General features: G+C 41.4%; 2 protein-coding genes across 2 annotated transcripts in view; both read right to left on the bottom strand.

Annotated features, from left to right (window-relative positions):
- Positions 1-4,179, bottom strand: part of CENPE (centromere protein E) — a 36,394-nt gene extending 32,215 nt beyond the window's left edge. The window contains exons 1-5 of the mRNA XM_051618279.1: positions 4,124-4,179; positions 3,750-3,841; positions 2,154-2,243; positions 1,958-2,076; positions 756-875 (exon numbers count right to left, since the gene is read on the bottom strand). Coding sequence (XP_051474239.1) covers positions 756-875; positions 1,958-2,076; positions 2,154-2,243; positions 3,750-3,841; positions 4,124-4,179 — 477 coding nt within the window. The remainder of the gene's footprint in view (positions 1-755; positions 876-1,957; positions 2,077-2,153; positions 2,244-3,749; positions 3,842-4,123) is intronic.
- A 563-nt stretch (positions 4,180-4,742) lies between these two features.
- Positions 4,743-11,466, bottom strand: LOC127384003 (radial spoke head protein 4 homolog A-like). Its single transcript, XM_051617843.1, has 6 exons — positions 11,177-11,466; positions 10,522-10,747; positions 8,139-8,885; positions 6,947-7,097; positions 6,006-6,123; positions 4,743-5,326 (listed from the first exon to the last, which is right to left on the bottom strand). The coding sequence occupies exons 1-6, from the start codon at positions 11,464-11,466 to the stop codon at positions 5,092-5,094; spliced, it is 1,767 nt and encodes a 588-aa protein (XP_051473803.1). The 3' UTR covers positions 4,743-5,091.
- Positions 11,467-17,386: the final 5,920 nt, after the last annotated feature.

The following is a 17,386-nucleotide window of genomic DNA, read 5'->3' as shown; positions in this document are numbered from 1 at the left end:
TCAACTGTTACCTAATGGCACAAGAACAAAACAGATTTAGAAAGCTTTCTAAAATTAAAACTGTTGAGGGAAATGTCCTTCTGGACATATTCTGAGGGAATCCTGGAGTATGTATTTCAGTCAGTAAATGCTATAAGGCCATAATCACACAACTGATAAATCTTCCTTCCTCCATTGTTCTAAAAGCATTGTTCATTGAGAGCATAAAAAAAAAAATACCCACAAACTTTTATTATTTGCTACAAAACTTGGTATCAAGAAACTGAAGATGTATTAATAAAGATTTATTTTCCCCTACTGAACATCCTACTTGATAGTTCTAGTCTGCAGGTTATTTTTTTATTACAGTAGAAAAGTGTATGAACTTTGTAGATGACATGAAGGTGGTATTAAAGTAGCTCTCTACTGAAAACTTCTGATGCTTTGACCTAGAGACTTAATGTCATGTTTGTAGAAGTTTTATTAGCTAGATAACTCCCATTGCCAAAGTTAAATAAAATATACTATTCTGGAAAACTTAAGGGATTAAGTATACATTTACAAAGTATTAAAAGTTAAATCAGCAACAGCAAGCCCAGCTTCACAGTTGTTACTATACTGTATCAAGTGTCCTTATGCTAATACTGAAGATTACAATTACACAATTTGACACAGAAGAGTTTTCAACTAGATGCTTCAGAAAGCTTTTTTTTTTTTTACACCTCTCCTTTTACTCCAAGCAGATACAATACTGACACTATGTAACATCCACTTACATTAACATCCTCACGAATTCCCAGAGGCTTCTTTTTCCTGATATCACAAAGCAAATCTGTAATCGTTTCATTGTAGATTTCCATGTAAGAAACCCTCAGCAAGAATTCTCTATCTGGAATCTAATGTTCAAAGAAAAGGAAAACAAACACCAGAATAATCAGTAAACACCTTTTAATGCAAATACACTGAATCAAAGGTATATGTTCAGAGATCATTCCACAGATTTCTTACTCTCCCATCCTCTTCACACATGAGTACCTATCAGTAAAGAATCATTTTTCCTCTATGCCAGCACTTTCCAGCTGCATTAATGGTACAGCATTTTCAGTAGGTTTTTAAAAAAAACAAACAAAACTGCCCTACAGAAGCATCACAATAGTCCTTCCATTTAAATGACTTCTCCATTTCTAATTTCCTCCTGCTTAGGCCTTTTCCTCTGTGTGTACCTAAGCCTTCTCTCCACTTGCTTAGATTTGCTTTGCTGCTGCTTCTTGTCCTGCCTCCCTGGTAGGGAACCATGGAGTGAGTAGAGGCTGCAGAATGGATTCAAAGACTACAGCACCATTGGAAAGCTTTCTTGTCTTTAGTTTCTTTTGGAGACCCCCTAAGGTACTCTGCACCTTCTCAAAGGACCAGTGTACTTCCCATATACCTGATAACAATTACCCAAAATCCTCAAGGCAGAAGCAAGTGCTCTGCACATGATGTTTTGGAAATCACTTTTATAACTTATGCCTTCTCCTTATTTCCTATTAGCATTGAGAAATTAGCCTATGACTCTTTTGAAAGCCTACAGTAAGTAAATTCAGTTCCATTCTGTCATTTAGTGTTATTCTTCTCACTAAAGAAGTTTTCAATACTGTTACATTTTTGAAGTGCTAAAACAGCAGAACACAAAGCTTCACGATACATTATGTACCACATTAATGAGTAATCATCTATTATACATGTAAATCAAGGTTCAGTGTATTTGCAAATTTAAAAACCACCACTCAGTTTTGTTCCGATTTGAGTCCAACTAAGAGTTTCATTATCTCTTTTTAAACTGCTCATATTTGCAAGGCTAGGAAAGCAACTACAACATATGCCCAATAGAAATTAATTTCCTTCATAAGCTCCTTGATACCATAAGTAATTTTTATGTATCAGTCATAAATATTTCTAGCCCTTTCAGTCACTTCAATGTTATGGAATTGCTCACCTCACAAATAACTTTGAAAACATGTTGAATTGCTTTAGGAATGATGCCCGCAGAATCTTCATTTCCCATCATTGTGTATGTCTTCCCTGAAGCAGTCTGTCCATAAGCAAAAATTGTGCCTAGAAAGATAGTTAAAGTTTACTAATTACTTATGAAATACATAATAAATAAGATTTAAGCACAGTTTTAAACTTACCATTATAGCCTTGCACAGCTGACTCTATAATTGGAACAGCTACACCTTCATATAACTGCTGAGTATTGTCACTTGAGTGAAAGACACGATCTTAAAAAAATTAAAATACAGCATGTCAATCCATTGTATTGCACATCAAAAACAAGCTATTTTTGTACAACTCAGTATTGCTGACTTCAAATCAAATAAATGGGCAGCAGATTATTTGTAGGATAATTCAAATATAGAATGTAATTGTGACACTACTAATATAGGCATTTTTAAATTTAATTTTATTTTTTTTTAAGCAAAAGAAATACTAAACCCAGAACCAAGAAAGATATAATGAACAGACAACAGACACATAAAAAAACCTAAAAATGACTGACAGAGTTAAAAAATCATCCCATTTAATCCTAGTTTATCTATGAGGACTGTAAATCTGACAAGTCAGGACACTTGTTGAACTCCTAGCTTGAACCATGCTTTTATTCAATCTATAATTTGGGAGAGATCTTTGTGGTAGCTACATTCAGATTAACAAGTGAGTGGATCAGTAGGAAGAGACAAAGCAAGGGTGAGGCTCTAACATCCACACTAGGAACTTTTCAGCTTTGTGTTCCCCTGCCCCGTCTCCCTAAAAGCACTGGACTAGCCCTAGAAAAGAAATCCAGCCTATGTGTTCCAAAACCACTCTACAGCATGAACTAGAATGGAGAAAGCAATGTCCACCAGGCAGCTGACTTCAAAGGTGCATTCCCGGTAATGACCAAAATCCCGGCTACCCCAAAAACACTCCTTCAAAGTTATGTTGTTGGACAGAAAAATTCAGGGATGTTGCAAAAACCTGAGGTCATTGTTGATGCTAGTGATGCAAGTTAACTGAAATAAGTAAAATGGGGGTGGGGGGTGAAAATCACATTTGGGGGACAAATCACATAAAAGAGAAAACAGGGGACAAGCAGAATAAAAACAAGGCCTAGATAACAGTGAAACACTAAGAATTAAACAAAACCAGATTCCAATTAGGGAAAAACACAGCCCTAGTAGCCAACAGCCCAGCCTTGAGACAAGCCTGCAGGACACCTGCTAGACAGATGAAGGGTAGGGAAAGGAGCCCACCCCACAGCTTATTTTAGATACAGGCTTGAGCACTTGGGGAAAAAGCAGAGTGATTTAAATCACTGTATTAATATATTAACGAGCTATTAGCATGCTAAAGTACCCACCCACAGGCTAGAGGGACGCCTACTAACAAGCCCCTTACTCTTTGAGAGTGCGTAGTGAAATGTTTGAGCACTCACTTTAAACGGATGCAAGGAATTAGTTGACTTCTCGTGCGTGAATGACAGATTAACGTTAGAAATAAAGCTCTTTCTCACGTTTTCAGGCATGAGAGCAGCACTGGCACTTTGGGACACCGAGCTTGCCCACGGGATACCACGCTACTCCCGTGCAGAACCGGGTATCCGAGCGAACACCCGGAGCCTGCGCGGAGGGGCTCCTTGCACACCTGCCGGGCTCACTCTCGCGACAGCGTTAGCGCACATCCGAGCAGCTTCAGGAGCGAAGGTACACGTAAGCATCCACATAAAATAACTGCTTCCACGTTCTTACCGTAACTGAACACTTTTGTACCGTTCACTTCGGAAATGGTATTATCTTCGCTTTTCCAGTAGAGCGACACTTTATCTTCGAGAGCATTTTCCCTAAAAAGGAGACGGGACGTCAGCCTCACTCCCTCCGCGCAGCTCTGCCCTTACGACGAGCCCCTCTCTCCCTCAGGCTCCCCCCAGGCCTGTTTGTTCCGCCTCCTTCCTCGGGAACAGACGCCGCAATTTATCCCCCGCATCCACCACCCGGTAGGGCTGCGGCCGCGCTCGCGGGGGCGCTCAGCTGAAGGTCAGGGGGGACAGCAACACCCGGAGAAGCCGAGAGACCCCGCGGGCCCAGGGCGCGAGGCGGGCCCTCCCGCCTGGACGGAGCCTCACCTGGCGATCAGCGGCCGCAGCCGCACGCAGACCGTCACGGCCCCCTCCTCCGCCATCCCCGCGGCCGCCGGGCACACGCCGCCCGGGCAGGGGAACCGCGGGCCGGCTTCTCGGCCCCCGGGAAAGCAGCACGGAGACCCAACCGCCACCGCGGTTTAAACTTTCCCGAGGCCGCTTCCCATTGGCCCGCGCAGGGCAGACGCCGCGGCGGCGCGTCCAGCGCCAACAGCGCCGGGGGAGCGCGGGGCGGGGCCGGGGCTGCCCCGCCGCGCAGCTCTGGGGGTAGGACCGGGCCCGGGCTGCCCCGCCCCGCAGCTCCGGGGGTAGGAGCGCGCCCGGGCTGCCCCGCCCCGCAGCTCCGGGGGTAGGAGCGCGCCCGGGCTGCCCCGCCCCGCAGCTCCGGGGGTAGGAGCGCGCCCGGGCTGCCCCGCCCCGCAGCTCGTCTGTCCGGAGCCGTGCGGTGGTGCCGGCCAGGTCCGCGGCATCATCACGGTGCACCCGGCCAGGAGCCTAGTGAGCTGTCTGCTGCATGTGAACAGTACGCTTTCACACATAAAAGCGAAATTCTTACGTAATTAGGTTTATTTTATTTTTTTTTTAACGTAAAATTTATATCGGCATTGAAGTGCGGGTTAGAAAAACAAGTTGAACGTGTGGTGGGTGGTTCAAAACAGCGTGAGTTTAGCAAACAGAGCAGACCATGTTCGTCTACCCTTCTAAAAAAAAGGATCCCTTACAGTGCTGTCTACCAGGGAAGGCGATGCTGCCTTCGTGCCAGCACGGGTGGCCCTGGAGGCAGAGGAGGAGGAGGAGGAGGGTAATGCAAAGAAGAGCCTGCAGAAAGCAAAAAAGAAGGCATGCTCCAGTTGCGTTTCTCTTAAGATCAACTAAGTCATGGCTCATTTATGAAAATACTATTCATGTTTACACTTGTAAAATAAAAATGGTGTCGTTGTCATCCCCCCATTTTAATCATCCTCCTCCTCTTCCTCTTCTTCAACCTCTTCTTCCTCTTCCTCAGCTGCAGCTAAGGCTTCTTCCTTCGCAGCGTTGAAAGCCATTTCCTCTTCCAGGGTGGGGTCACTTGCCTCAGTGATATCTGGCCCGCTGGGATATTCTGCTTGCACTGGGGGAGGCAGAGTGGGATTGTGGTTCTCTGGACTGTATTTGTGACCCCAGCCAAAGTAAATGTTATCAAATTTCCTGAGAAAGAAAAGTGAAAGATCACACATTCTTTCCCCAAGAAAACATCAGTGGAAGATACTGTCAGGGTTCCTTACTCTGCCATGCAAAAAGTCACTGTGGTGCAGATGTCCCATAACAGAAATATTCACACCACAAAAGACAGCACATATTTTTAACTGCTTTAACTGTTGATTAATCTGTCTTCCACTTAAAAATCTCCAAAAGCTAAAATGATGAAGGCTGTACTCTGTCACTGCAATACAACTCCACATTAGTAAGAAACCTCAGTTTCTGACACCAGCTCCAGTGCCCATTTAAAAGCTCATTAAGATAATGAATATACCACGTGTAGTCGGAGCGAATGAACGTTAAAACTACAGAATGTAGCTACTTTTGTAAAAAGTGCCACAGACTCAGTAATACAGGTTTTTAATCCAGAGTGTGCCCAAATACTAACTGGGCATTTACATCCATCAATGTTATACTAGCCTTTCCAACAATTATTAATTTTCAGTCTTAAATACATATTAATTGTTGCTGTGCACATTTAAGCGGCCTTCTCCATCAGCCTCCGGAATAGTTAATATTAATGAATAAATAGAATGAATTAATAATAAAAACACTTTTACTTCATAAGGCAGGTATCTGTGTTGAGCATATACAGTCTGTGTTGCAACCATATCAATTAGCTACTCACTTGCCAGATGCAAAGGCGTATGCTCCTGGCCATCGGTTAGACTGGAGGATTGCAACAGCATGTTGCGGGATCAGGTTTGTAGAAGGCTGAGCTGTCCAAGCAGGGATGTTTTGAAATCCTGGAGGCAGCCAAACACACACAGCCTATGAATACATTTGTGAGCCTCTGCAAAATATTTAACATGGACCTACAAGACTTTTACAGAATTCATGCAATAGTTCCAAAGGTTGCAAGCTAGAAGAACTGCAAGTCAGAAACAATAAATGTAGGCACTGTATTCAAGAAGGTGGTTGGGATGGATGGGTGGGCAGCACAGGGATGCTATCAGAGCCACCTGGAGAGAAGATCATGTTCCTGAAACTTAGTAGTACTCACTGCTGTTTATTTTGTAAGGACTTTTTATCACTTACAGATAAATTATATAGTTATATTTCATCTTGATCAAAGAATGGAGAGTTAGAAAATAATTTACTATTGCTGTAATCTAATATTCAGGTTCCCACATACCCACGATTTGCTGCAGTAATATGCTACAGGATCTAAATTCCTATCTGATTATCTCTGCATGTGTGTACATACATATGCATTTATTTACATGTGCACACATTTTTTTTTTGGTCTAAAAAGGTGATGAAAAATAGCTGAAGGTATTTAATTAAGTGAGCTGTCTTGAACTTGGAGTAGCCTGACAAATCTGAGGTATTTTTCCCCTTTATTTTCCACAAGATTGTTAACTAGTAAACCAATTTATTTCAGTTTTAATGTCAACACAGTTTAAAATTTTGCTTTTAACCACTTTTGTATAAGAACGGGCTTACCCTACAAGGCCAAATTATATTGCTCCATTAAATGTCAGAGTCTTATAACTTCAATTATTTACTACCTACACATGAACATTCCTAGTGGCTCTCTATCAAAAACTCATATTCCATGAGGAATACCTTCATCTTCAGAGAGTGGAGTGAGAAGAGGAGGTCCTATTTCTTGCTGTAGTTCATCCGGCTCATCTGCTTTCTCATCCTCTTCCTCTTCTTCTTCTTCTTCTCCTTCTTCCTCTGATTTTTGAAAAGGATCAAACCAAACACAGCGACCCTATAATTGATATGAGAAAATAATACATACACATAATAGTCAATGAAAGCATACAGGTTAAAACAATTGGCTCAGGCATATGGCACACACAGGTAAGGTGGGAGGAGGAGGAAGACAAGATGAACATGTATTCCATAACTGGTATATTGTTGGCAGAATACGTTCATCCCTCATTCCTCCTTCATCTCTGCTTGCTATTTCAGAATAACCTCATACCTCTGTAATCAGGTTTTGTTATTTCGTAGTCTTCAGTTCCTTGCCAGTTCAGTTTGTACCCTTCCTCGGTAACCATTTTAAGAGGCTACCATCTATGGACTTTGCTCCTTCCTTTTAAAGTCTGCCTTGTTATTTAGCTACCAGTCAGAGGCACATAACAAAATATTCTTAAGATTCTAATGCATACAGATTTTATTTTTACAGCCATTGTTTTGCTAATAATAATTTTAAACTTTATTTCCTACCATTTGCTGTTATTTTACACTAGCATTCTTGAATTGGTAGACTGGCCAGCAAGTCATCCAGCAATGACCATAAAATTAGCAGTAACTCTTTAAAGCAGTAGCCTGATATCACATATATTTTATGTTACAATTTTATTTACAATGTTTGGTTTTAAGCTTTTTCACTTGCATGTTTCACTGAAGAAAGCAAGCAACAAAGAATAAACCAGAAGAAAACATCTAATAAGTTCCATTTAGCACACAGTCATAAGCTGTCTGCATTATAGCATCCTAACCAAGAAAAATGATCTCACAACATTTTTGTAAAGTATGGACTTCAAAAGAGAAAACCCAGTATAGAAGATTGCCAGAAATTACTATCAAGGCTTAACTCCATACTGTTATCATAACTGAAAAAAACTACAACTACAGAAAAAAAGCTATATGTAAATATGTGCAACATATCAAATATATTTTCTGTAGAAAAATAGTACACTACAATTTCTGGTGATCAGTTCAAATGTGCAGGTGAGGAGTTTTATTTACATTCTGAAACCCTGCAAGTACTACCCTGTGCATGGTATTCGAGGCCAGAACATACCTGCTCAAGAATACACTGCACATGGTGTACCCATGAGGAGCCAGAATCCACCAATTCAGCCACAGAAAGAGGCTCAAATTCAGGGTTTTCTTCATATGTATCTCTTCCTCCTTCCTCCTCCTCCTCTTCATCTCCTTCTTCCTCTGGAAACTGGTAAAATCCAATGGGAGAGATCTGGGTCCCTGCTGAGATCCGAGCTATCTGTGCACGCAGGTAATTGGCCTCATTTCCAGGGAAAGGAGGAAAGCTCACAACAGGAGCATCCAGCCTACCAGTGAAGAACTTCTTGATTCTCCTGGCACAGACAATCTGGGCTGGCGTCACTGGAGGCAACTTCACCCAGGGTTTGCCTGGCTCATTACAGACAAAGTAGACATATTTATTAGCCCCAGTCCCATTTTCTTCTTTTGGGATGATGGGTGGAGGCTTATAGGTGGACTTTGGTGGTTCATCTTTCTCCTCATCTTTGTCTTCGACCTCACCCCTCTCTTCTCCTGTTTCCTCAGTAACTTCTTCCTCTTCTGCTTCCTCCTCCTCTTCCCCCTCTTGGTACTGTACTTCAGCTATAATATAGTTCATCTCCAGGCCTAAAATTTTGCCCCAGAAGCGACAGGTCTGGATTGGTTGAACACTAATTAGTTTTTTAAGGGCAAGGAATATGTGATAGGTTTCACCTTTGCTCAAGCCAATTCCAGCCTGTTCAAAATAAAAGGCTGTTTCCATCACATTAGGTAGAGGGGTCTCTTCCTGGGAAAAAAGAACAGGTGTTAAAGCTGAAAAATAGTATAATTATCTTTTTGAAAAACTAAGCATGTTATCCACTGAACATTGTATTTCACTTCCCCGTAGTGCCACTCATTCTCTCAAAGTGCTTTGTGGACATGCATTCACTACATCTTCCACTATAATTTAGAAAAAATAAAAATTCCATTTTAAGGGTAAAGAAGAGAACACAGATGAACTGCTGCCTTTAGAATACAAGATTTAAAAGTCAGACTCCTAATTAATGCAAAATAAAGTCAGAATTCTTATACAGGATCTACAAAGGACTTCAGGACAAAGAGCTAAGGCACTTCAACTATGTAAGGGGACTTTATGCCCACAGTGTCACTGTGTTTCCTTATGTTTGCAGAAGATACATTTGGGGAAAATATAATACATATTTAATGTATTTAGACACCAGAAAAGCAATATTTCTCTGCAGTGCATGTTGTTCTTTAGAAAGCCTTGGCATAAAGCTCCCTGCGTTTTTTAAAAATACTGGCCCCTGCTCTTACTGAAGTCCATAGTAAGACTCCATCTAGCTTCAGTGGACGCAGAACTAGTCCGAGAATGAAGATTTCATTAAGTATTTCCATTTACTTTATCACCCTTCTCTCATTTCATGGTGGTAGGTGATTGTATCACACACACAAAGATACTAGAAGTTGTATGTGGCAGGGTAGGGAATCTGGAAGAAGTACTCCTACTTTTGTATGGAATTTCTTTGGCTCTTCCACCTTTCTTATATCAAAGCAAGACAGGCGGGAGTATGAAAAATTCAAAATTCCTTTCTGAAATACCCTATTTTTTCCATTTTTGCCATAATATACTCTTACTGTAAAATAAGAAATATGATCTGGAAAAGATGGAAGGCTATCTTCTGGTTTTGTATTTGTATTCTGCAATAGCAATTCACTTGAATATATACTGGTAGCTTCATATAAAAATCAACATCTTGTTGAATAGTTTCCTTTGGCTATTCTAAGAATTACCTTAATTTATCATTGGGTACAAATGCTTCTCCATATCAGCAACTGGATAATGAAAAATACCCTTTTTTAAGAAGCAGCTTTTCAACACTAGCAGTTCTTCATTATAACCATTTTTTTTTTTAGTTGGAGAAGCACAGACTGGAATGACAGTTGGAGCTGGAAGGATCACAAAATTCTCCATTCTCTATTTTACAGTAGCAGTTGTGCACAATACTCTTGAATTGGTGTCCAAAATTACAATCACTTTAAGTAAAGAAATGTCACTTTTATATAAAGAAATCTGGATGCAGTATTCCATGTTGAACTGTCATGTGGAAGATACTGTAAACTTTACTTTCTGTCCATCACCTCTAGGACACCTATGATTTTAAAGTCTCAGGATATTAAATTCACTACAGGAAAAAATCCCAGCAAAGTAACCAGATAGGTTTTCTTCTTCACATCTAGACATGGGATCAACTCAACTATAAAGAGGATTCATAGTACTATGGGTGTAATTATTTATACGATTGTGAGAGGCAGTACTACAAAGGAGACCACAACTTCCTCCCTTCGTCTTTTCCCTTCCTGCTATCCTCCCAACCATTCCCTGATATATAAGATATATGTTTTTTCTGATAATAACTCACTGTCTCTTCTTCTGGTTGTTCTTCTCCATTTGCCTTGAGGAACAAAGCTTTAAGGTTTTCTGAAGCTTCATATGTTGGAAGAACCTTATGTTCATCTCGAAGAGTGTCCATTTTTGTCTGAAACTGAGCCCACTTCACATCGTTGCTGATATTCTCAATTATGTCTACTGCATTTGTGGGTTGTTCATCCAGGACCTTTGTTAGCATATTAACAAGATGATCATATCTGTCATATAAATGCAAATATTATTGGCCTACTATACACAAGTCTTAGAATGTTATGTTTTTAATATCCAAAGTAGAATATAATCACCTGGAGCTTTGGAAAAACCACTGGAATATTTAGATGAAAGAGGATTATGGAGCATTATGGGAAATTAGATTTTAAACTAGCCTGATTGTAACATACTTAGGAGTAGACCCATCTTCCATTTTTGGCATATACCGCACCTGTCTCAGGAGCTGAAGCTGAGTTTAAACTTGGTCTTGATCAAATCAATTTCCCTTTGAACTCTATAAATTCTATAAATTCTATAGATATCCCCATGCTATCCCTCTCTTTCTTAACATAACCCTTTGCTCTTTAGGCAACGCTACTTTTCCTCTCTACTCGTACTTCTTATCCATTTCACCTGTGTCCCTTTTTCAGACTTACAAGTTCAGGCCAGATGTTGTGCTGCTCTTCAGTAAATAGGCTTTTGCATTCTGGATTGCCAGCCTTCGGGACTTGGTCTCGGGTATCTGATGGTCATAGGGACTGTATCCTGGCTGATAGAGACCATAACCTGGTTCATGTGGCTGATAGGGGCCATGCCCACGTTCATAGCCTGGAGAGGCATCATACGGCTCAGAACGGTCGGCGCTTTGCTCGGGCTCTCTAAGGCTTGGCTCCTGCCCTTCCCACGGGACAGCCTGGGGCGGCTGCTCCTCGGGAGGCTCGGCCATGGCCAGTCCCCGGGGGTGCCGGCCAGGCAGGGCACTGGCTGGTGCCTCAGCCGCCGCCGCCGCCTCCGCTCGTCGCGCCGCAACCGCTGCCGCCCGCGAGGCCGCGCGTCGCCGCGGCGAGCCCGCCGCGGTTGCTCGGGGCGCCCGGCGGGGCGGGGCCGGAAGGGGAGGGCCCGCGGCCAGCTCCTGTGCCGGCGCTCGGCATCACGGCCCCGGTGCTCCCCGCGCTGGGGAAGGAGCGGCGGTTTGTGCCGGCGCCGTAACCGGGCGCGTGGGGGGGCGGCGGCCCAGCGAGGCTGAGGGAGGCCGCGGAGGCTGCCGGCCGGGTCCCGCGCGCCGCGGCCGGCGGTTGAAGCCGTTGGAGGCGCCGCGCGCGGGTGCAGCCTCTGGGCGGCGGGGTGGCCGGTGGGGCCGCCGGCTGCTCCTGCTGCTGCTCCCCCTCCCCGGCGGGCAGCCCCGAGTCCCGTTAGCGTCGCCCCATCCTGGGGCGTTGCAGCTGGCTGGGAGAACGGCCTGGCTTTTCAGGGTGCTGCCGTCCCCGTTAGGCTTCCCCGGCGCCGGGCGGGGGGCGCAGCGGCTGCCTGAAGAGGCCGTCCCTGTGGGCGGGCCCGGGGAGCCGCCTTCGGAGCACTACGGGCGCCTCTGCGGGGTTTGCTTTCTCCCACCCAGCAGATCGGGTGCGTTTGCTAGGTGGGAAACCCCAGCGAGCCGCCCGAGTTGTTAATTCTTTTTCTAGAAGGATTTTGAAGCCCTGCTTGTTTCTTTTAATCGTGGCCCATAAACCACGAAGTGCTGTTAATGCTCTGTCTTGAGTGTTTGTGGTACAACAAACTTTCTGTTGAGAGCAGCAGAATGAATCTTCAAAAGCTTGATTAAAAAACCCACGACATTAATTTGCCTTCACTGCTTCCATTGTTTGCAGTAGAAAATGTATTTTGATCTTCTGCATTTTAGTGGTGATGTATCATGCTGTTGTCATAAATCACAGCTTTTTTTTCTTTTAGGAGGAGAAAAATACTCTAAAATTTGATAATTACTTCTACGAATTATATTCACAGATCCAAGAAAAAAAGCAGATGTAAATTACGTTGGGATTAAAATGTTCGGATAGAGATCAGCTTTGTCTATTTGATGCAATCAGTGATAAGCAGACAGCTGGCTGCAATGTAAGTAACTTCTGCTTGCAACAGTTTCCGAACCCTAAAATGTGAAGGATAAATGTTACATTACAGAGGAAGAACTTGCTAACATCTATTAGTTTAGTTACCCATGATGTGTCTTACAGGAGTGCAGTAGTGCAGTGCTGTGTGCTTTTGGGGTCCCATCAGGTATTATGTGCTACAGTGCTATCCACCTGAGCAGATACTCAAAGTTGTGTTGATATCCAGAGGATTCATTATGTGTGTACAATTGGCTCACATGAGTTGTCTTACAATTAAGTCAGTGAAGAACTTTTACTGTTTGAAATGAAACACATACCTAGTGTTTAACAAGGTAGTTATGAAACAGATATATATATATATAGCAAGTGAGGTTAGCTGTCTTGTTTTTGTTTTGTTGTTTTGCCTGTTGTCTGCCTTTTTTAAAGGACTTTTAAGGAGCTGCGTTTTAGCAAATATCCACAGCTTTCCCAAGGGTTAACTGTAAAGTGTCCTCTAATGACTCAACAATCCATACGGGTATCCATATCAAGAAATAATTGGTGCTGTAGAAATCTCAGCAAAACGACCTATTAAGATGATAAGCAGTGTTAAATAAAGTAGTGCAATACCTGAACTGTAAAATGTATTTCTGTCATTGATGAATCAGTTAATGTAACTTCTAAAACATACAGTTTATTTTGGATATTTTTTTAGAAGTAACCATAAAAAAATTCTCAGGCATTGCACGTTTCTGTCAAGTTCCAACAGACTAAATGCCAGAATAATCATTGAGGAACCTGGCTCGTTCTGAAACAGCAATGAAACATTTCCACATCCCTTAATATGCAGAACATCTCTAATTTGTACAAAGGATTAAAATGTGTCTGTATTGTGCTCCTGTGATTCAAACAAGGAAGACAATACCATCAAAATGTTACTTCTGCTGGATCTCAACTTGCAGAGGTTTTATTATTGACCTACTGATCTTTGTAAGCAATGTACACCAGTTCATTATTTTGCAGATGTATTTGCAAAACTTAAACACTGACTGCAGGGGGCAGTACAGTACTTGCAAGTTACTTTTAAATTCCCTTTTATTTAATATCCTTTTTTCATATTTGGAGGAAAAACTATTTGTTTAGTAATTAACTTCTATAAAAATTGTACGGAATTATCTTTCTACCTGTGATGCTCAGTGTAGCAGCTGCTAAAGAAAGGGCAACTGCTTTATCTTTTCAATCTTGTTCAGCAAAGAAAGAGAAAAGTAGGGGCACCTATATTGCAATTATGTAAGTTAGGACACATAAAATGTATAATGGCTCAGAGCAAAGGGTATCAGCACAGAAGGATGTGTCAGCAAGGTGCTGTGATGATCTCTTATTGATACAGAAAAGTAGGAAAGAGATATAAGCAATATTGCTGCAGAATATTACTCTGATGAACACTGTCAGTAGCGTGGGTTAGTTGGCTGAACAGTAACTACAGTATTAATGTTTTCTCTTTCCAAAAGAGATACATTAGTGGTTTGTATTGTCTCTGCTCTGGCCAGGTAGCAACAGTCTCTTGTCCTACGGATTCGAGTCTGTTCAGTAGCGCTTTTTTAAAAAACGAACTTTTGCCTGTGGCTGATTTCCAGGTGGAAATATGATGATGCTATAAAATGCTGCATGTAAACCTGGACATCTGTTGCACTGCTATACAGTTTCATTGGTGAATGTTGAACATGGTTGCACTGAGAAGGGAATGACAAGCAATCTGAATGGACCTTCCCATTTCAAGTGGTAATCCTTCTGTTCTCTGTTGATTTCTGTGCAAACAAATATTGAATTGGCAAGCCCAGATTCAGGTTCCATGTGTGCCTTCCTAGAAGAATGCCTTCATCATTAAATCAGGAAGTAGCTCCTGTCAGGCAAGGCAACTTCAACTGAATTCCAGCCTGTATGCTAGGAATCAGGTGCTACTGCTTTCTCTGTGGAGCTTGTTCTGGCAAGTGGCTGCCAGGTTGTGATGTCAGTTCACTTAAGAGAAGGCATAAGTAGTGTATATTTTTATTTGATTTGGTATGACACAGGTTTCAAACTGCATACCATGGTCAAAGACTAGAGTCTGAACTTATGAAGATGATCTTTAGCTTTTCCTTTATACTGTGCTTATGAATTAAACACTTATGTTTGCTCCAGCTGCTTCTAAATGACTTCAAGAGGAAAGGTGCAGGTTCTGTCTCGTTAACTTTGGTAATTCTCATAAAAATTCTACTAACTGCATAGCTACTTTTAAAGCTCTTTTTTTTTTTTTTTCTGTTCAAAAGCCTGTGATGTTCATTTCTCCTATAGTTCCAAAAAAGCCACATGCAATTTTTATGCTTATTGAAACATGGTTTTAATTGTGTATCAGTTTCTTTTTTTTTTTTTTTTTAACCTAGAGAGGATCAAAATCTATTTCTGCATCACTTTCAGAATACAGTTTTCAACTTGTTTGAAATTCTTCTTTTTATGTTTCTTCTAATAGGAATTTCCTGCTAAATATCTAGGGGAGTGTATATACAAACACAAGTATTATTCTGTGAATTTTAGATGTTTATTGTGCAGACAGGAATAGATGGTCATACAAAGTCTTAAAATATGGCTGTGACTTTTTTTTTTACAAGGTTATAATTGAGTCATTGCTGTTAGAATGCCTCTTTGTTTTTCTATAGGGCATGATTCTTTAGGTTTTATGCTGAAGTCAAACTGTGTTCCTCAGGTGGTCATAGACATTAGATTTGTGCTGGCAGTCTGAGGGGCTTTTCTATGAGGCAATATTATTGGAAAGCTGAGACACCATCCTCCTTCTGCAGGGGGCTGATAAAAAATGCATATGGCACTCTGAAGAGAACAGTTTTTTTGAGACCTAGTGCTGGCTGTTGCTCTTACTGAAGTCAGTGGGAGTTTTCACTACTGACTTCAGTGAAAGTAAGGGTAGGTCGTTTGTCATTTCATTATCATTTTTTTTACATAGACTGGGTTATATGCTAGGAGACAAATGGTTTTTAGTTCTGACTGGTAGTGAAGAGTTGTTGTGGTTAAAGCTGAGTGTGAGTTTGCATCCTGGGGTGTAACTTCTGTTTTTCACATTGTCCAAGTTCAGAAAATCACAGTGAGTTACAGGATAATGTTCACCATACATTTAACTGTAACTGTGCCATGGCAGCAAGGTTTGTGTGGACCAGCAAGTTTCAAGGAGTATTTTATATCACTTGGTAATCTGAGTACTAAATCTGTGTTGTAAACAGAGCTTTTGTTCAGACTATGTTACTACAGTGTCATGGTGAGAATTTTTTGCTAGAAGTGCAGGAAATCCAAGTTCATAGGTTTTCAGATACTGGAATGTAATGTTTTTGTGATTATTATTTCTGTTAGTGAGGGGTGATGGTATTTCTCTGGTTTTGGGCACTGTGAGACTGATTTTAAATTGCAGTGGATACTATGGTTAGTGCTTTCTGGATGCTGTTGGTATACTGTTTCTTACATGTCAGTACCATCAGAGTTTGGTGGATTTGGTTGCTGTTTATAAGGAGAAAGCTAGTTTTCTGGCAAGGAGGGTGTGGCAGTTGTACATCTTAAATACAGCCTAGGGACTTTGTGCTGGTTCTCAGAATTGTCCACTTCCTATTAGGGTCTATTGGATCAGAACTGCAGATCGTGGAAGATATGTGGTGTGATACTTGTCAGGGTGAGACGAAAAGCAGTGGTGATCCCTGCTAGTACGTTACAGCTGTGATACAGTGTTCAAGTGGGCCTGTTTTGTATCTACATAGGGCAAGCTGAGCTTCTCTTAGGTGCTATTGTTGACTGTTACGCAGAGAAATCCAATTGTCTGTATGGGACTTTAAAAAGTAGAACTGTGTAATCATGTTTTTCTGTACTGTTCTCATCAGCTGAACATGTTTCAGTGGTTCATGTTGAAGATGTCCAACTTTGTTCCTCAGAGCTGCATAGGTCCTGATGACTGTGATGTTGCAAGACTAGAAGAACGGGCATTGGAGTTTAGGATCTTTGATTGCAGTGTTACCAGGTGGGAGTGGTTGTTGTGGAATGAGCTTCTAATATCCTCCTCTGCTCTGGCTTGTTGCAAGCTTGTCAAATCTTAACAGGCTTGTTTCTTCCTGCTGTGCACCTAAAGTTCTCCTCTTTTGGGGGGATAGCAGGGTGAGAGGGAGGGGAAGTTTTGTTCAATGTAGAAATTCTTGGGGCGTTTGTTTCTGTTAATATTTGTGACAGTTAAAATAGAGTAATTTTTTGTCACTAATAAAATGGAGGTTCACTTTTCAGTTTGCAGATATATAACCTTTACTGTATTTTTGGCTGATAAACATTTATGTTTTAGATACTGCATTAAATTTGCAATTATTATATGTAATGGTTTTATCCTTATATGAGGCTGAGCAAGTGCAATCATTGAGACAATTATACATTTCAGTCACTTCCTATTTTGCTTTTCCCTTGCTGTGTGTGTTTATAGTACTTCTCATTGTAGAGAAAATGGATTTGATAATTTTTCCCCTACTGTGGTAAACTTTCTACTCTGCAGCAGCAGTATGAAACAGGTTATAATGATTCAGCAGTATTTTACAAAACTGTACAAAACATGAGGAAATAGAGAACCAGGTCTGCCAGTTTGCTCTTTCAAATTATTAGAATTATTATCTGAGCTCATTCTTTGCTATTTATCAAATACTTAGAAAATAAATATTATAAAGAAGTGTAGATGTCATTATTTTCATAAGTGGCTCTTGAAAT

This window comes from Apus apus, chromosome 4 (genome assembly GCF_020740795.1).
Source record: "Apus apus isolate bApuApu2 chromosome 4, bApuApu2.pri.cur, whole genome shotgun sequence".
Lineage (NCBI taxonomy): Eukaryota > Metazoa > Chordata > Aves > Apodiformes > Apodidae > Apus > Apus apus.
The sequence above is the reverse complement of the archived record's forward strand: the minus strand, read 5'-3'. Positions and strand labels throughout refer to the sequence as shown.